The sequence below is a fragment of the Melanerpes formicivorus genome, unplaced genomic scaffold, assembly GCF_026170545.1.
Source record: "Melanerpes formicivorus ecotype bairdi unplaced genomic scaffold, bMelFor1.0.p_v2 SCAF_26, whole genome shotgun sequence".
NCBI lineage: Eukaryota > Metazoa > Chordata > Aves > Piciformes > Picidae > Melanerpes > Melanerpes formicivorus.
Genome location: NW_027142378.1, coordinates 1,719,938 through 1,740,137, shown reverse-complemented (window position 1 = coordinate 1,740,137; position 20,200 = coordinate 1,719,938). Strand labels below are relative to the sequence as shown.

General features: G+C 49.6%; 1 protein-coding gene across 1 annotated transcript in view; it reads right to left on the bottom strand.

Moving 5' to 3' along the window:
* Nucleotides 1-20,200, bottom strand: part of ADGRB3 (adhesion G protein-coupled receptor B3) — a 553,776-nt gene that overhangs the window by 126,964 nt on the left and 406,612 nt on the right. The window contains 2 exon segments of the mRNA XM_068153437.1: nt 1,376-1,479; nt 3,457-3,583. Coding sequence (XP_068009538.1) covers nt 1,376-1,479; nt 3,457-3,583 — 231 coding nt within the window.

Sequence of the window (20,200 nt, the reverse complement as noted above, 5' to 3'; positions counted from 1 at the left end):
CTCCACTGAGCACGAGACTATTTCCATCCCAGGGCTAAATATACCAGGGAATGCAAAAATAACGCTCTTAATTCTTCAGAGGGGAATTATAGCCTCAAAATACTCTCAGCCTTAGCTTTGACAGACAAGAACTGATCATTTTTATATCCTTTTCATTACGGTTTATGCAACTAGATATTTATTTATTATAGATATCTAATCCTGAGAGTCTCTGTGGCTGCATAAGAGCGAATGAGAGGAGTTTGTGTTACCAAGCAGCCTCTGAAAGCAAAGTTCTATTTGTTGATGTGGAATTACTCTAAACATTATTGTTTTCTTCTCACTTGCACAAGACCCTGTTTTTCCCCAAGGTAGGGCAAAAAAAATGTTAGCTGAAAATCCCTTGCCATGACTTCTCCTCTGGCTTTTCTACTTCTACATGAAGGCACCAGGCTAGTTCTTATCACTCCTCAAATTAATGTGGTCCATAAATCTCTACTGCACTTTTAATTCAATGTGATACCTCAGTAAACTCAGGATGGAAAAGTGAAGTACTGGACCACACCACCACACTAATTACAACCACTTCATTTGCTCTTCCTGCTAAAATCCCTCAGCCAAGTGGATGAACTCAAAGCAAATGAACCAAACCTCCCTAAAATGCAACAGAAGCAATTGCAGATTCGAGATGGTGTTTGGATCACACAGAACTTTGGGCTAGATGATCTCCAGAGGTCCCTTCCAACCCTTATATCACTCTCTGAGCTTTTGGGTTCAGATGTTAATGGAGAAAAAGCAGTCAATGGGATAGCTCAGAAGCCTCAGACAAAATAAATGATGTAAGAAGAATCCTGTTAAACACTCATTTGCACTGTGAATACTCCACTGGAAGAAGAAGAAGAGTGGAACCTAAACCATCACCAGTAGACCAAGAAGAGTAAAACCAATCACAGAATTGTCAGGGTTGGAAGTAACCTCAAGGATTATCCAGTTCCAAATCCCCTACCATGGACAGGGACACATCACACTACATCAGGCTGCCCAGAGCCATATCCAGCCTAAGCTTAAAAACTCCATCACCTTCCTGGGCAACCTGTTCCACTGTCTCACCAGCCTCATGGGGAAGGAATTCTTCCTCACATCCAGTCTAAACCTCCCCTCCTCTAACTTGGATCTGTTCCCCCTATTCCAATCACCACCCAACATCCTGAGAAGTCCTTCACCAGTTTTCAAACAGTCACATCAACAAATGGCAGGCATCAAAACATGCACTATGTTTTGTCTGGGCTTAGCTTTGCCCTTCCAAACAATAAATGTGGCATCCCCTGCTCCCTTCAAATGTCAGTTGAATACAACCAAGGTAACCACATTCAGCTTTGCAAATCCTTTTACGTACCTCCATAGCGCTGCATAGACAACTGCCAGGGTGATCAAGGCCAAGCAGGAAAGACCACTGCCTACTATTAAGGTCACTGAGGGTGTACCAGATGATTCCATGATCTGTAAGTTAACAACAGACAGCCATGAAGCAAAACCAGCCTCCAGCAATGAAAACAAGTCAAAATAGAGAGAAGGTGGTAAAAAAGAGAAGAGCAGCAAAAGCAAAATGTCCAAAGCATTCCCGGTGCTATCGTTCAGGAAGGAGAACTCAACCTCATTCCAAACATGATCAATAAATAACTCATAGAATTGTCGGGGTTGGAAAGGACCTCAAGGCTCATCCAGTTCCAACCCCCCCTGCCATGGGCAGGGACACCTCACACTAGAGCAGGTTGCACAGAGTCCCACCCAGCCTGGCCTTCAAAAACACTTCCAGTGATGGGGTTCTGAAATCTGTTGAATTATTGAGGCTTTTGAGCTTTAAAAAGCCTTTATGACACCTTCAGGCTAGCTAAAAATAAAATCAAGTAGCGATCTTACAACATAATAGGAGCCTATCCCAGGAGCAGAACTTGAAACGACTCCCCCAGTTCAAATGAAGCCACAGAGCTCTCCCTCTTGAGAAACAGCAACACGTGGAGCTGGGTATTTAACAAACAGCCTCCCTGGAGTACCATAAGGGATTTGTCCTGGAATTTGATTCCTCCTTGTTGCCAGAATCCCCAGAGTTTCTGCACTTGGAGTAACTTTGCCTTCAAGCCACTCTTCTCACACACTCAATTTCCTCGGGCCTCTGATTGTCTGGAAGGTCTCTCCAGCAACGCTACCCTCAGCTCTCCATAAAGGAGCTGAGAAAACATCGTTGTTGCTGTTATTATTTCATCACTTTTCTGTGTTTTCACCTAAAATGAGTAGGAATCAATGACCTTGAAAGGAAAGTAGCTTTCCCTGCTCTCAAAGAAACTACTATTGTCAGGTGAGGGTTTGTTGTCTTTTTCTCACCACCTCCATGTGTCTCTGTGCTCATGGTTTGAAATAAACACATTGCCTGATGCAAAGAGAGAGAAGGAGAAGGGAAAAAAAAAAGGGATTTAGATCTAAAAGTTTGGAAAGATGCAACACTGGCTTCACCAAAACGCTTCCTAAAGCCTCAGGGATGCTGTTGGGAACTACATTTATCAGGAGATCTTCTGTCACCCAAAAGGGAAGAAGGAGACAGATGTACTTTTAGGCCAGATCTCACATTTTTCTTCCAACCCACTTTGTTCCAAATTGATCTACTCTGCTTTTAAAAAGAGGCTGCCAAAAACCAAGGCAATGAAAATCTGCCTTAAGCTGGAGAACTTGACAAATATTTGGTGTTTTTTTTTTTTTTAAACCTAATTTTCCCTTCATTAATCCTGGGAGTGTCTGCTGCTACACTTAAGGTCCCTCTCCTTCTCCTGCAAACTTGCTTATTTTTCTTGCATCGCATCACTAAACTAGCCGGGGGGGGGGGGAGGGGGGAGGAAGCATCCAATGCAGACCTGCAATCTGTTTAACTCCAGGATCCAAGAGGTTTTGTTTTTTCCTCCTACCGGGAGCAAGAATAAAGCCCTGCAAATTCCCCCTCTGAAAAGCCTCACCAGCTTCAGGGTGTGGGGGGAGGAAAAAAGAAACAACCCACCAACGATAAATCAAAAGCTGGTTGAGTTGATGGTTGTTCGATGCAAAAGTTTGCCAGGCATTTGCATCACAATTAGAAGGGCTTCCTCTGGAACAACAACGACAACAAAATAAATCCGAGTTGAAGAAAGGAGCAGATTTCAACCAGGATTTGGCTCTATCCCGGAAATGTGGAGATCCATTTCTCAGAGCCACTGCCAGGCACCAGGAGACTAACATTTGCCTACCTGCAATATTAAACAATCCCTCAACGCGAGGGCTGAAAGAGCCCTGAGAGGAAAAAGCTCGACCAGCTCCCCACCCCCTCTAGCTCCCCCCTCCCCGCCATTGCCTTTTGCATTAAAACTGATTTTTTTCCCCCCCTTCCCCACGCTCTTCCACCCCCCTCCCCCTCCCCCTTTTTTTCCCCCCCCTTTTTTTTTTGTTACTTACTATTTCTCTAGGTTGCTGAGCCAAAATGGCGAAGGTAGAGAGACGATCACATAAGCATTTCGTATGGGATGCATCGGTAAGCACAGTTTTACATCCCTGGGTGGACCAGGTTCCCAAAGAGTCGTTCCTGCAAAGGAGAGAGAGAGAGAAGAGGAGGAGGAGGTGGGGATGGATGGGTAGATGGATGGATGGATGGCAAACCGGGAGAACGAGCGGCTGGCGGCCAGTCCCTTCAAGAAACAATGCGGGTTCAGCGCGACCAAGGGGTTGCCGGAGCTCCCGGACGGCCTCGGGGCAAGAGGCAGAGGCGGCCGGGCCGGGCCGGGCAGCGAGGAGCTGCGCGGAACCGCGCGGAGCAAGCACGGAGCAGGCGCGGAGCTGTCCGGAGCTGTGGTGCTGAACGCCCGGCGAGGAGCTGCGCGGAGCCCCGCCAGCCGCGGCAGCAGCCGCCCCCTGCGCTGGAGCCACCTCCGAGCCTCACCAGAGCACTGCGAAAAAACTCATCGGGGGAAGAGGGGGAGGCTTCGCCTCGCTCCTGCCTTCCCCCCCCCCCCCCCCCCCATTTTTTTTTGCCTCCTTTTCTACCGGCTTAGTTCTGGCCTTTTTGTCAGGAATTTGATGCTCGGCAGTTGTAGTGGGTTTGGCTTTTGCCTCGGCTTTGATTTTTTTCCCCCCTTTCTTATTTTATTTCCCCCCTCCCATTTTATTCCTCTCCCTCTCTCTTCTCCTCCTTACTCTTTAATCCCCCTTCCAATTTGTTGTGTCTTTTTTTGCCTCCCTCTATTTTTTCCACTTTTTTTCCCCCCTCCTTCATTTTTCCCTTTTATTTTTTACCTCCTTCCCCCCCTTTTATTTTCCCCCCCCTTTTCTCTTCTTTCTCTTTTCCTTGTCTCTTTTTCTTTCCCATCCTTTATTTTTCCCCCGCTTCTCCCCCCTTTTCTTTCCCCCTTCTTTTTCCTTCCCTTATTTCCTTTTCCTTTCCTCTTTCCCTTCTCTTTTATTTTACCCTTTTCTACTACCCCCTTTTTACCCTCTTCTCCATCCCCCTTTTTTTACCCTCTTCTCCCCTCCCCCTCCAAATATTTGTCTTTATTATTATTACTATTTTTCCTCTCATGCATGCAAGGCTACGTTAAAGGCAGATGGTTCTCCAACGGCTGCCTGGCTTGTGCCAGTTGGACCGGGAAGTGCTGGATCTTCTCTTCTGCTGACAGCTATTTTTACTGAGGAATTTTTTGACGGTTTTTTTTGGTCCCCCCCCTCCTCTGTGTGTGTGTGTGCGTGTGGTTGTCGTTCTCGGCGATCAGACTCAGAAATTTCACCCTGGTAACGGCAGCATCAGATGCCTCCAACTCTTGCCTCGGCTCCGGCGGAGGGGTGGATCTCAGCACGGCAGTGCACGGCCTCACCAGAGACACACACACACGAGTTCGCCCTCCAGCCATCCCTCACTCAGCTCGCCTTTTCCCCAGCTCCCTCCCCCTTTCCCCGCTGCTTTTTTTCCCCCCCCACCTCTCGGGGTGGGAGCACAACGCCGAAGCCCCAGCCAGAGCCATCCTTTTGCTGGCAGCTTTGGCTGCCCGCCCCTCAACACAACAAGATGATTAACACGGCCCCCGAATTCAATTAGACATTCAATATGCTAATGCGAGGTCTGAAACCCACCCCAGCAGAACAATAAAAATGGTAGCAACCCACGTTTTCTTTGTGCAGGCAAGGAGAGGGAGAGACACAAAATCAGCTCTCCTCTTTTTTTTCCCCCTCTCTCTCTCTCTCCCCTGAACTGCAGAGAGAGGGAAAATCCTTTCTAAAGGGGGAAAAAAAGGATTGGCTTCAACTAAAGCAAACCTCCTCTCTTCACAGATGTGATGTTTAGAGGACAACAATTGGGTTGCTCTGCCTTTTATTGTTATTATTATTTTCCTCCCCTCCTTTCATGTCCAGGGAGCAACTGCAGTGACTCTGGTGCCAGCAGCAGCATGTGAGCTGTCAATTCCTGTCCATCTCACCTCAGGTCACTAAATGACTTCAAAACAATAAATTACTGGGGGAAAAATAAAAAAAAGAGGGGGAAAAAAATGAAGCTGGCAGAAGCAAGGGAGAAGAGCAATAATTTCTAATCCCCTGTCATCACCCTTGTTTCACCTCTTCTGCCTTGACAACACCTTTGATGAGTGGTTCTGTCTGCCAGGCACCTCATGCAGTTCATAGAGTCATAGAATGGTTTAGACTGGCAGAGACCTTCAAGATCATCCACTTCCAATCCCCCTGCCATAGGCAGGGACACCTCCCACCAGCACAGGTTGCTCAAGGCCTCATCCAGCCTGGTCTTGAACACCTCCAGGGAGGGGACATCCACAACTTCCCCAAGGAACCCTTTGCAGTGCCTCACCACCATCACTGGAAAGATTTTCTTCCTCATTTCCAGTCTAAATCTGACCCCCTCAAGCTTCAATCCATTCCATCATAGTATCATTCAGGGTTGGAAGGGACCACAAGGATCATCTGGTTCCAACCCCCCTGCCATGGGCAGGGACACCCCACACTACATCAGCCTGGCCAGAACCTCATCCAGCCTGGGCTTAAACACCTCCAGGGATGGGGCCTCAACCACCTTCCTAGACAACCCATTCCAGGGCTTCACCACTCTCATGGGGAAGAACTTCCTCCTCACCTCCAGCCTGAATCTCCTCACCTCCAGCCTGAATCTCCCCACCTCCAGCTTCATTCCATTCCCTCTAGTCCTATCACTACATGCCTCATCCTATCACTTCAAGCCTTCATAACAAGTCCCTTCCCATCTGTCTTGTTGCTCCCTTCAGATACTAGAAGGGGACTCTAAGGTCTGGTCTTCTCCAGGCTGAACACCCCAATGGCAGTTTGCTATCCCAAGCCTGCTCTCAGCACACGGCTCACCCCCAGCCCACCGCTGGTTTTTGAGCACCCACCAGCTGTAACCCCTCCGAGGCTGTTCTCTTGTATACAGTATCCAGTAATAAAGCTAACAAACAGCAACTGGAGGTGAACAATGGAGAGCAAATCACCCAATTCAAGGCACTGAGGCTCTCCAGCATCTTTCAATCACAATTGTGTCTTTCAGCAAGCCTCGGATGAAATCAATGTCCACTTGGGGAACAAAGGAGTGAATAGAGTCACACATTCTCATTCTGAAGCATTAGGCTAACAAATATCTTAAGGCTTGCAAGAGATCTCTGAGACCATCAACCCTTGACCCAACACACCAAGGCCTTAAACTAGGGCCCCAGGGGCCATGTTCACACATTTCTTGAACAGCTCCAGGGGTGGAGACACCACCAGCTCCCTGGGCAGCCTGTGCCAATCCCTGACCACTCTTGCAAAGAATATTTTTATTCTAATCTCCATCCTAACCCTCCCCTGGCACAATTTCAGCCCATTTTCTCTCTATCACCTGAGACTAGAGAGAAGAGCCCAACTCCCACCTCACTGCAGCCTCCTCTTGGGGAGCTGTGGAGAGGTAAGAGGTTTTCTCTCACCCTCCTCTTTTCCACACTGAACACCCCCAGGTCCCTCAGCTGCTCTTCCCCAGCCCTGTTCTCCAGACCCTTCCCCAGACCTGCTCCAATCCTCAATGTCCTTCTGAGAGTGAGGGTCCCAAAAGTGAAGCCAGGAGTTGAGGTGTGGCCTGACCAGTGCCTAATACAGGGCACAACTCTACTCAGTGGTCCCCAGTGACAGGGCAAGATATAAAGAGCATGTTCCATGTAAACATGAGAAAGAACTTTGATAGTGGCAGAGCTCTGGAGCAGACTGTGAAGTCTCCATCTCTGGAGACTTTCAATGCCCACCTGGATGTGATCCTGTGTGACCTGCTTTAGCTGATCCTGCTCTGGCAGGGGGGAGTTAGACTATCTATAGAGCTCCCATCCAACCCCTACCAGTCTGTGATAACCTTCTGAATAACTTCAACTCATTTTATTAGCTTTCCTGTCTCTTACTGCCTGGTGACACCTTGTCAAGGCCAAATGAACTGCATTTTTCTAGGGTAATTAAATATTAAGGGCTGATAGCTTTAGTGAAATTGATGTGTTTTGAAACAAAAAGGATGGCACTCTTTGTCCTGAGAATAAGAGTGATTGTATTTAACTCACCCAGTGTCAAGAAGCAGTGGGTGCTCAACACAATGTGTCCAGAGCAGGGCCATCAGGATGAACAGAGGGCTGGAGCTCCTCTGCTATGAGGACAGACAGAGAGTGTGGGTTGTTCAGCCTGGAGAAAAGACTCCCAGGAGACCTAGTTGTGGCCTTCCAGTATTTTAAGGGGGCTGATGGTCAGCATCCTCTGGTGGATATCTTGGCAATCCCAAGCATCAATACAGGCTGGGCAGCAACTGGCTTGAGAGCAGACCTGAAGAAAAGGACTTGGAGGTGCTGGTGAATGAGAAGCTCAACAGGAGCAGGCAGCGAGCACTTGCAACCCAGGGAACCAAGCAGAGCCTGGGCTGCAGCAAGAGAAGCATAACCAGCAGGGCCAGGGAGGGGATTCTCCCCCTCTGCTCCACTCTGCTGAGACTCCACCTGGAGCTCTGTGTCCAGTTCTGGAGTCTCTAATACAGGAAGGACCTGGAGGTGCCGGAAGGCGTCCAGAGAAGGGCCACAAGGATGAGCAGAGGGCTGGAGCTGCTCTGCTGTGAGGACAGACTGAATTGGGGTTGTTCAGTCTGGAGAAGAGAAGGCTTCAAGGAAACCTAATTACAGCTTTCCAGTATCTGAAAGGGGCTACAAGAAAGCTGGGGAGGAACTTTTGAGGGTGTCAGGGAGTGATAGGACTGGGGGGAATGGAACAAAACTAGAAATAGGTAGATTCTGTTGGATGTCAGGAAGAAGTTGTTCCCCATGAGGGTGGTGAGAGACTGGCACAGGTTGCCCAGGGAGGTGGTGGAAGCCTCATGCCTGGAGGTTTTTCAGGCCAGACTGGATGAGCAACCTGCTGTAGTGTGAGGTGTCCCTGCCCATGGCAGGGGGGTTGGAACAGGATGACCCTTGAGGTCCCTTCCAACCCTGACACTTCTATGATTGTGTAAATCCTTGCTGATGGAGCCCTACAACTTCTAATGATAGCTGGTGCACAACCACAGAGACCAGGCTGATTTAAAACACAATACCTATCATCTGTTGCAACTGGAGTGAGGTGGGGAGTGGGCTGTTTTCAGTACCAAGTGATAGAAGAGGAAGTGGCCTCAAGTTGCACCAGGAGAGGTTTAGATTGGAGATTAGAAGACAATTCTGGATTGAAAGGTTCCTCAAAAACTGGAAGAGATGAATTCATCCCTGGAGGTGTTTCAAAGAGGCAGAGATGTGGTACTGAGGGACATAGGTTAGCACCAGCCTTGGTAGAGTTAGAAAGTGGCTGGAATGGATGAGCTTGAAGGACTTTGCTGAGCAAAACTGTCCCAAGATTCTACTAAAGGAATGGAACTATGGAACCTAGACCAGAAGTAATCCATTTAGCACACCTCAATGCTACACTTCTCAGGAAGTCCTCCATCCACAGATCTGTCCCTCTCACAATGAAACTGTTGTGGGCCAACCACAATCTCTCTGAGAGTTGGAAGTTCAATCCTTTCTTTGGTGTGGTGTTCTCTGACCACGCTTCTAGTGTTTGGGATTATCACATGAATACCCCCCAAGGGCATTTATGATTCCTTTGGACCTTCCTTGCAATGCAGCAAGCTCCAAAGGAGTGACAGGCACCAAATCAACACATCAGCTATTTATATCAAGGGAAAAACATCCAACTGAAACTATGAAGCCAATACAGATGTAAGTCCCTGCCCATTATTGGCAATTTTGTTCTCTTTCACTCAGCTGCAGATGATTTAATCAACCTGGCAGAATTCCCATGATCTCAGCAAAGGAATTCCCAAGAAGGAAAGATTCACCATTGCAGAGCCTGTGTCATCCTGCAGCTGAGGCAGGGGCAAAAATAAAACAGGGGAATCAGAGGGGGGAAAAGTCTGAGCAGGGAGGTTCAGGTAGTGTGGCCAGCAGGTCGAGGGAGGTGATCCTCCCCCTCTGCTCAGCCCTGGTGAGACCCCACCTGGAGTACTGCCTCCAGGTCTGGAGCCCCTATTGCAAGAGGGATCTGGAGGTGCTGGAATGTGTCCAGAGCAGGGCCACGAGGATGATCAGAGGGCTGGAGCACCTCTCCTGTGAGGACAGACTGAAGGAGTTGGGGTTGTTCAGTCTGGAGAAGAGAAGGCTCCCAGGTGACCTCATTGTGGCCTTCCAGTATCTGAAGGGGGCTACAGGAAGGCTGGGGAGGGACTGCTCAGGATCTCAGGTAGTGATAGGACTAGGGGGAATGGAATGAAGCTGGAGGTGGGGAGATTCAGGCTGGATGTGAGGAGGAAGTTCTTCCCCATGAGAGTGGTGAAGCCCTGGACTGGGTTGTCCAGGGAGGTGGTTGAGGCCCCGTCCCTGGAGGTGTTTAAGCCCAGGCTGGATGAGGCTCTGGCCAGGCTGATGTAGTGTGGGGTGTCCCTGCCCATGGCAGGGGGGTTGGAACTAGATGATCATTGTGGTCCCTTCCAACCCTGAATGATACTATGAAGGAAGAAATCTCCTCACAGCAAAGGCTCTCAGGCATTGGAACAGGCTGCCCAGAGAGCTTTGGGCTGCAAGACACTTGGGGACTGCTTTTATTTCCCATAGGGGCAATCAATGATCCAAGCAGCTGCCCCAGAATTTGATCCCCAAACCAAGAGTCAAGATTTTTTGGCTATAGGGGTCTGATGATAACTTATGCTTGAGTCATTTCTTTGATGATTGATCAGAGCATTGTTATGATTGGAAGAGATCTTAAGAGGTTATTTCCAGCTGTAATGGTTCCATGGTGATGCCTCAGGGCTCAGGTTAGGTCCTTTTCTACCCCCCTCCCCCTCGTGTAAGACACTTGCTTTTTATAACCAATCCACATCAGTGAGCCCTCCCCAGGAGTCTAAACAGAGCCAATCTATTTTCTGCTCAAGTGGATTGATCGCTCTCTTATTTGGGAGACAATCTGACCAGCCCTCTTAATTAAAATAAGTGTTGGGCTCTTCCTCCCCCCCCCATTTAGAGATGTCTCTGTTAGATCAGATGCTATCTTGTGAACCTGCCTGGCCAATTAACATCTGCTTCCATCAGAGGAAAGCTTATCTCCCTCCTTTTGATGAGTCAGGGTGCACCCTGACTCAACCTGCTCCAAATCCTTTATTCTGCACATTAAAAAAAATCACTTTTTGATACAAATACCTCAGTGAAGCAAAGCCAAGCAGCTCAGACATGGTAATCCAACAGTCTGAGGTGACAGGGGGTTGGTAGTGACTGATGGTCAGCATCCTCTGGTGGATATCTTGGCAATCTCAAGCATCAATACAGGCTGGGCAGCAATTGGCTTGAGAGCAGGCCTGAAGAAAAGGACTTGGGGGTGCTGGTGGATGAGGAGCTCAACAGGAGCCAGCAGTGAGCACTTGCAGCGCAGAGCCAAGCAGAACTTGGGCTGCAGCAAGAGAAGTGTGGCCAGCAGGGCCAGGGAGGCGATAATCCCCCTCTGCTCCACTCTGCTGAGACTCCACCTGGAGCTCTGTTCCAGTTCTGGAGTCTCTAATACAGGAAGGATCTGGAGGTGCTGGAAGGTGTCCAGAGAAGGGCCACGAGGATGAGCAGAGGGCTGGAGCTGCTCTGCTGTGAGGACAGACTGAATTGGGGTTGTTCAGTCTGGAGAAGAGAAGGCTTCAAGAAGACCTAATTGCAGCTTTCCAGTATCTGAAGGGGGCTACAAGAAAGCTGGGGAGGGACTTTTGAGGGTGTCAGAGAGTGATAGGACTGGGGGGAATGGAGCAAAACTAGAAATGGGGTACATTCAGATTGGATGTCAGGAAGAATTAGTTCCCCAGGAGGGTGGTGAGAAACTGGCACAGGTTGCCCAGGAAGGTGGTGGAAGCCTCATGCCTGGAGGTTTTTCAGGCCAGGCTGGATGAGCAACCTGCTGTAGTGTGAGGTGTCCCTGCCCATGGCAGGGGGGTTGGAACTGGATGACCCTTGAGGTCCCTTCCAACCCTGACAGTTCTGTGATTCTATGATATCTTCAGTGAAAACCATAACTACAGATGGTAGAAGTGAGTTGTCTTTCCTTTACAGACAATGTTCAGTTACAATATGAATCCTTATAACATCCACAAAAAAGGTGGGGAGGGACTTTTGACAAGTGCTGAGGATGAGAGGGAATGGATTGAAGCTTGAGGAGAGGAGATTTAGACTGGAGATTAGGAAGAAATTCTTCCCAGTGAGGGTGGGGAGACACCAGAACAGGTTGCCCAGAGACCTTATGGATGCCCCCTCCCTGGAGGTGCTCAAGGCCAGGCTGAATGAGGCCTTAAACAACTTGGGCTGGTAGGAGGCGTGGAACTGGATGATCCTCAAGGTTGCTTCCAACACTGAAAGGTTTCTCCAAAACTGGCACAGGCTGCTCAGGAAGGTAGAGGAGTCCACCCTTGGAGGTGTTTCAAAGAGGCAGAGATGTGGTACTGAGGGGGGCGATTTAGCATCAGCCTTAGAGTTAGAGAGTGGTGGGACACAATCTTAAAGGTCTTTTCCACCTGAAGCAATGGTATGGAATCACTGTGGGTTTTGCTGAGGGTACCTAGCAGAGGGACTAATAGAAGAGGTACATCACACTACCTTTGCAAACATGAAAACAGACATTTCCATATTGTATCTGGAACATGGAGGAAGAATGAGAGTCTGCAGCATGCCATGCCCAGAGTCTGAGCTTAATCATAGCACAGCCTAGGCTGGAAGAGGCCTCAGACATCATCTAATCCATCCACTTCACATGCTGAGTCAGTGTTACAAGGTCAAGGGCCAATGGCTTCAAACTGAAGCAGGGGAGGTTTAGGTTGGACATCAGGAGGAAGTTCTGCACAATGACAGTGGTGAAATACTGGCATAGGTTGCCCAGGGACAGGGTGGGAGAGCTGGGGCTGTTTAGCCTGGAAAAGAGAAGGCTCCAGGGAGAGATTAGAGCTGCATATCTGCATTTCAATATCTGAAGGGGACCTACAGAAAGGCTGAGGAGGAGTTGTTCAGAAAGGGCTGTGGGGATAGGATGAGGGGCAGTGGTTTGGAAGTGGAGCAGGACAAATTAAAGCTGGACATCAGGAGGAAGTTCTGCACAGTGAGAGCGAGGAAATACTGGAACAGGTTTCCCAGGGATGTGTTTGAGGCTCCATCCCTGGAGACATGCAATATCAGACTGGATGTGTCCCTGGGCAGCCTGATGTAGCTGGAGGTGTCCCTGCTGCCTGCAGGAGGGTTGGACAAGGTGACTTCTGAGGGTCCCCCTTCCACCCCACTTCAAGCTATGACATCCAAGGGACAGAGGTGGTGCTGGGGACAGTGTGCCTGAGGGAAATGCCAACAACTGTGTGAACCAAAGAAATACTTGCTGGGCTGCCCCTTTCCTGCCAGGAAGAATTCCTGATGCTCTGTAGGGACAGGGCTTGCAATGATGGACTTGTCCTCTAGAGACAACAGTGGTGTGCTCTTCAGCCTTCAGGTACAGCAGTACAGGAGTGAAAAGAGCATCTCAAAAGAATCAATGGCAATACACTAATGGCCTGCACAGGTTAGATAGCACTTCCCAGCTGAAAGCCTTAACACAGGGATGGGATGGACAGCATCATTGAGCCACAGAACCATTTGGATTGGGGAAAAACACCTGTAAAGATCATCAGATCCAGCCATTAGCTACCCATTATCTCAACATAAGACACTGGAAAAATTGAGAGACATCTTGAGGACCCTAATCCAAAATGAAGTTGTGAAGGCAAGTTTCTCCTGGGCTGAAAGAAAAATGCCAGCAATAGAGAGCTGTATCTATTTCTCTCTCTATGGAGGGCTCATGCACTACTACTGATGCTTCCAACAGCACAAAAGATTGAAAGTACACACAGAGTGTGCCCTCACTGCAGCTTTGCTGATGATACCAACCTGGGAGGGTTGGCTGAGACACCAGAAGGCTGTGCAGCCATTCAGCGAGATGTGGAAAGGCTGGAGAGCTGGGCAAAGGTGAACCTCCTCAGGTTCAACAAGTGTAGAGGCCTCTGTCTGGGCAGGAGCAACACCATGTACCACTCCAGGTGAAGGGCTGACCTGCTAGACAGAAGCTCCATGGAGTCCCGGTGGACAGAAAGTCATCTATGGGACTGCAGTGTGCCCTTGGGGCCAAGGAGGCAAATGTTCCCCTGGGGTACTTTAAGAGGAGTGTGGCCAGCAGGTCGAGGGAGATTCTCCTCCCCCACTACTCAGTCCTGGTGAGGCCACATCTGGAAGGCTTTGTCCAGTTCAAGTGGGACAGGCACACTAGGGCATCCAACAGAGGCTATGAGGATGATGAAGGGACTGAAACATCTGTGTGATGAGGAAAGGCTGAGAGCCCTGGGGCTGTTCAGCCTGGAGAAGAGAAGGCTGAGAGGACATGAGATCAATGTCTATCAATATCTGAGGGGTGGGAGTCAAGGCAGCAGGGGCCAGGCTCTGTTCAGTGGTGTCCTGTGATAAGGCAAGGGGCTTACAAACAAGGATACAAACTGGAACACAGGAGGTTCCACCTCAAGATTATTTACTGGGAGGGTGCTGAGCCCTGGAGCAGGCTGCCCAGAGAGGCTGTGGAGTCTCCTTCTCTGGGGACTTTCAAGACCTATCTAGATGTGTTTCTGTGTGACCTGCCCTGGTTGATCCTGCTCTGGCAGGGAGGATGGACACAATCTTCCACCCTCTACCATTCTGTGATTTTTATGATAGCTAGAAGATACAGAATCATTAATTAAGGTTGGAACACACTGATTTTAAGAGGGCTGCTCAGGTTATCACCCCAATAAGAAGGAAATGACTCTATTTAAGGAGAAACAAAGCACATCTGTTTGGACTCCCAGGGAGGACTCACACCAGTGGATTGGTTATAAAAGCAAGTGTCTTACACAGGGAAAAGGACATAACCTGAGGCCTAAGGTAGCAGCAAGGAATCATTAAGGTGGGAAATAAGCTCTATGATCATGAAACCAACAGTTAACCCAACACAGAATCACACAAATGTTCAGCTCACCCTCAGGATCACCAAATCCAACTCAGAACCCCACTCTGCAAGAGTCACCCCTAAACCATAGCCCCAAGCACCACATCCAAACCACCTTTAAACACATCCAGGCTTGGTGACTCCACCACCTCCCTGGGCAGCACATTCCAATGCCTGACCACTCTTGCTGAGAAAAAAGTCTTCTTACTGTCCAGCATAAACCTACCCAGGGGCAGCTTGAGGCCATTCCCTCTTCTCACAGGTATTTAGTGATAGAACAAGAGACCAGCACCAAACTCTCCACAACCTCCTTTCAGGGAGTTGTAGACAGCAATGAGGTCTACATTGCCATCATTGCTGTCTACATCTTCCTGAAGGGAGGTTGTAGCCAGGTGGGGGTTGGTCTCTTCTCCCAGGCAACCAGCTCCAGAACAAGAGGACACAGTCTCAAGCTGTGCCAGGGGAGGTTTGGGCTGGATGTTAGGAAGGAAATCTTCCCAGAAAGAGAGTGCCCATTGGAATGTGTTGCCCAGGGAGGTGGTGGAGTCACCATCCCTGGAGGTGTTTAGGAAGAGACTGGATGGGGTGCTTGGTTTAGTTGATTAGATGTTGCTGGGTGATAGGTTGGACTCAGTGATCTCAAAGATCTTTTCCAACCTGGTGTATTCTATTCTATCACTACTAAACCACATCCCCAGGTGCCATCTCTACACATTTCTTTAACACCTCCAGGGATGGGGACTCCACCACCTCCCTGGGCAGCCTGTTCCAATCCCTGCCCTCACCCAGTGATATTCCTCAGCTATTGTTGCAGTCTTTGCAGGATGGACTCAGCTCCTCCTGGCACAAGAGGCAGGCCACAAGCTGCCTGCGGTGTGGCACATGAATGTGGCCTTCTCCACTCCAAAGCTGAAACAGCTTCCCCTTCAGCCACAGTGCTGCAAGCAAAAGGAAAACCTTTTGCTGCAGCATCTCCTTACCCTTGGAAGCCATTTCCAGGCTGTTATGTTCTGGTGCTACTTGATGTTTTAAGAAGTGCAATAAATAACAGAAGACAATTAATTTAGATTGCCCCCACTCCATCTGAATTACACACAGACTACTTAGCACCCACAGCCTTATTAGCCAGAATATATCTCCTGGAAATTACATAATGAGGGGCAATCACAATCATTGTCTGTGCACATCCAGCATTCAGGGGATGCCACCAATCCACTCCACGCCGGTGCCCGCTGAATGTTGATATGCAGTGGAGTGTCCCCAGCATAACTCACAGCAGAACCTGGTGCTATATTTTGATCTCTCAAGACAGCTAAATGATATCCAAAATTACCTAGAAGCAAACATCTCCTATTGACTGTGCACTGGAGGGAACTTATGGCTGGATTTTAATTCAGAGACGCTCGAGCACGTCAAGGGGGTGATGTGTTCCTCAGTTAGATTAGTTCTTGGCAGAGGCTTGCAGACAGCAGCAAACCAGAAAATATGACTTATGTCACTTAGGAAGGAAAAAGAAATCATCTGCAGTAAGCCCACACTGAAGGCAGCATGCGCTGCTCATGCCTGCCTAACTCACAGCCAGGGGAGATGGAAATCCTACAGGGGAAGATTCAGAAGCATTAAGGCTGGAAGAGACCTTCAATAGCATCAAGCCCAACTATAATCCCAAGCATCAATGCAGGCTGGGCAGCAACTGGCTTGAGAGCAGGCCTGAAGAACAGGACTTGGGGATGCTGGTGGATGAGAAGCACAGCAGGAGCCAGCAGTGAGCACTTGCAGCCCAGAGAGCCAAGCAGAGCCTGGGCTGCAGCAAGAGAAGCACAGCCAGCCGGGCCAGGGAGGGGATTCTCCCCCTCTACTCTGACCTAGTGAGACCCCACTTGGAGCACTGTGTCCAGTTCTGCAGCCCCTAGTACAGGAAGGATCTGGAGGTGCTGGAAGGTGTCCATAGAAGGGCCATGAGGATGAGCAGAGGGCTGGAGCTGCTGTGCTATGAGGACAGACAGAGTTGGAGTTGTGCAGCCTGGAAAAAGAGAAGGCTCTGAGGAGACCCTCATGTGGCCTTCCAGTATCTGAAAGGGGCTACAAGAAAGCTGGGGAGGGATTTTCTGGGGTGTCAGGGGGAATGGAAAAAAACTAGAAGTGGGTAGATTCAGATTGGATGTTAGGAAGAAGTTCTTCCCCATGAGGGTGGTGAGACACTGGCACAGGTTGCCCAGGGAGGTGGTAGAAGCCTCATCCCTGGAGGTGAAGGCCAGGCTGGCTGTGAGCAACCTGCTGTAGTGTGAGATGTCCCTGCCCATGGCAGGGGGGTTGGAACTGGATGATCCTTGAGGTCGCTTCCAACCCTAATAATTGTGTGATTCTACTGTGGCCACTAAGCTATATGCTAAAGCACCACATCTACAGTTCTTGGGCACCTCCAAGGATGGGGACTCCACCAGCTCCCTGGGCAGCCTGATCCAACCCCTGACCACTCTTGCAGCAAAGAAGTTTCTCCTAATCTCCAAACTAAACCTCCTCTGGCACAACTCAAGCCCATTGATGCTTAAACAGGCATAGAAAGACAGAATTAGAGAACAAGTCTTATGAAGAGCAGCTGAAGGAGCTGGGATTGTTTAGTCTGGAGAAGAGGAGGCTGAGTGGAGCCTTCTCACCCTCTCTCTACAACTCCCTGAAAGGAGGTTGCAGTGAGGTGGGGGTTGGTCGCTTCTCCCTATTATCAGGAGATAGGAGAAATGGCCTGAAGTTGTGTCAGGGGAGGGTTAGGTGATAAAACAAGAAGAAACAGCCTCAAGCTGCACCAAGGGAGGCTCAGGTTGGATATTAGCAGAAAATGATTGAAAAGTGATTAGCAAAGGTTGAGGTTCCCCCCCACCCCTCCTATTCTTTTAAGAGGGAAAAATTAAGGAGAAAAGGCTTTAACAGAAGAGATGAAAATAATCAGGTCTGGACCACCTGCAACAGCAGACAGCTTTTTGAATACCTCTTACCCCAGAATCAAACACATACAGCAAGGCTGAAATGATCTCTCTGGCTTTATCAGAAGGTTTAGGTTAGATACGAAGCAGAGTTGCTTTCTGGAAAGAGTGGTCAGGCACTGGCACAGGCTGCCCAGGGAGGTGGAGGAGTCCCCATCCCTGGAGGTGTTCCAGAAACATGTGGTACTTGGGGCCATGGTGGTGTGAGGTTGATGATCTTAGAGGTCTTTTCTAACCAAAGAATTCCATGCTTCTACTAAGCCCAGAAAGATCATGGAGCAGATCCTCCTGGAGGCACTACTGGCTCAGAAGAATAGTGAAGAGGTTATTGAGAACAGTCAGCATGGCTTCACCAAGGGCAAATCCTGCCTGACCAACCTGGCTGCCTTCTATGAGCAGGTGACAAAATTAATAGCTGAGGGGCGAGCAACTGCTGTCGTTTACCTGGAGCTGAGCAAAGCCTTCGACACTGTCCCGCACCACATCCTGGTCTCCAAACTGGTGACACATGGGTTTGATGGGTGACCACTAGATGGATAAGGAACTGGCTTGATGGCTGCACCCAAAGAGTGGCTGTCAATGGCTCCATGTCCCAGTGGAGACCAGGGACAAGGAGAGTCCCTCAGGGATCAGTCCTGGGACCAGGCTTGTTCAACATCTTTGTCAGTGACATGGACAGTGGCATTGAGTGCACCCTCAGCAAGTTTGCTGATGACACCAAGCTGTGTGGTGCAGCAGACAGGCTGGAGGGAAGGGAGGCCATCCAGAGGGACCCGGACAGGCTGGAGAGGTGGGCACAAGCCAACCTCATGAAGTTCAATAAGAGCAAGGGCAGGGTCCTGCATCTGGGTCGAGGCAATCCCAGGCACAAATCCAGGCTGGGCAGGGACTGGCTGGAAAGCAGCCCTGAGGAGAGAGACTTGGGGGTGCTGGTGGACAAAAAGCTCACCAGGAGCTCTCAGTGTGCACTTGCAGCCCACAAAGCCAATCAGAGCCTGGGCTGCATCAGGAGAAGTGTGGCTAGCAGGTCGAGGGAGGTGATCCTCCCCCTCTGCTCAGCTCTGGTGAGACCCCACCTGGAGTACTGCCTCCAGGTCTGGAGCCCCTATTACAAGAGGGATGTGGAGGTGCTGGAGGGTGTCCAGAGAAGGGCCAGGAGGATGATCAGAGGGCTGGAGCACCTCTCCTGTGAGGACAGACTGAAGGAGTTGGGGCTGTTCAGTCTGCAGAAGAGAAGGCTCCCAGGTGACCTCCTTGTAGCCTTCCAGTATCTGAAGGGGGCCTACAGGAAGGCTGGGGAGGGACTTCTCAGGATCTCAGGGAGTGATAGGACTAGAGGGAATGGAATGAAGCTGGAGCTGGGGAGATTCAGGCTGGAGGTGAGGAGGAAGTTCTTCCCCATGAGAGTGGTGAAACCCTGGAATGGGTTGTCCAGGGAGGTGGTCGGGGCCCTGTCCCTGGAGGTGTTTAAGACCAAGCTGGATGAGGCTCTGGTCAGCCTGATCTAGTGTGGGGTGTCCCTGCCCATGGCAGGGGGCTTGGAACTAGCTGATCCTTGTGGTCCCTTCCAACCCTGACTGATACTATGATACTAATCTGACAGAAGATGTGGGACATCTTTCATAAGCTGAGTCCCTCCAGTCTGGGTTAGAGGCTCTAGAGGGAGGTCTGCTGAAGTCCTCCAAGAGTGCCATGGTGAAAATGGACCGTGAGTGAGTGATTGCTGTTCCTTGTAACAGAAGATCTAAGGGTATTAAATCATTAGGCTTTGTGTTCCAAACAAACAATAGGAGGCATTTTATCCTCCCAGGGCGTAGTGAGTGTGGAAATCATTGCCACGGGAGGTTATAAATGACAGAGGATTATGTGACCTGAAAGAGTCATTAGACAAATTCACAGCCAAAGAGAGTAAAAGAAGAAAGAAAGAAAGGAGGTCTTTAAAAGGCTACAGCACACCAAGACAAAAAAAATCATGTGGTTGTGCATCACAAGCCTGCTGGGATTTGGAGAGCATGCCAGGGGGACAGCTACTACAGAAGCATCTTGGTCTCCTGGATGTTTGTTAACAGCCACCTTGGCCAGCAGGACACTGGGGCTAGACTCACCTCTCACCTGTCCAGCCCAGCTTCTGTTTTGTTCCTGGATTGAAAGATTTACTCTCAAATTAACCCCTCACAGTTTGCTGGCTGTCCCACAGCTCATGTGTGAGGGCAAGACCTCCTCTCACACCAGCACAGAGCACACCTATGGGAGGGGACCCCAGGCAGAAGAATTTCTCCACTTCAACTCCTCCTTACAGCTCCAGGAGGTAGTGAGCAGGTCAAGGAGTATCAGGGAGTGTGAAAGGCTACTGGAATTGCATTCTGGCCTCCCTGGGACAGGCTCAAGACATAGACAGGGTTAGGGAAGAGATTGTTTCCCTGTATTCATCACCAGTTAAGGCCACATCTCAAATATTGTGGTCAGTTTTGGATCCCTCACTACAAGACAGACTTTGAGGTGCTGGAGCATCCAGAGAAGACAAACTAAGCTGGTGAGGGGTCCAAAAAAGAGGAGCAGCTGAGGGCACTGACATCCAGTTTGGAGAAAAGGAGGCTGAGGAGAGACCTTCTCACTCTCTGCAGTTCCCTGAAAGGAGGTTGGAAGCAGGTGGGTCTTGGTCTCTT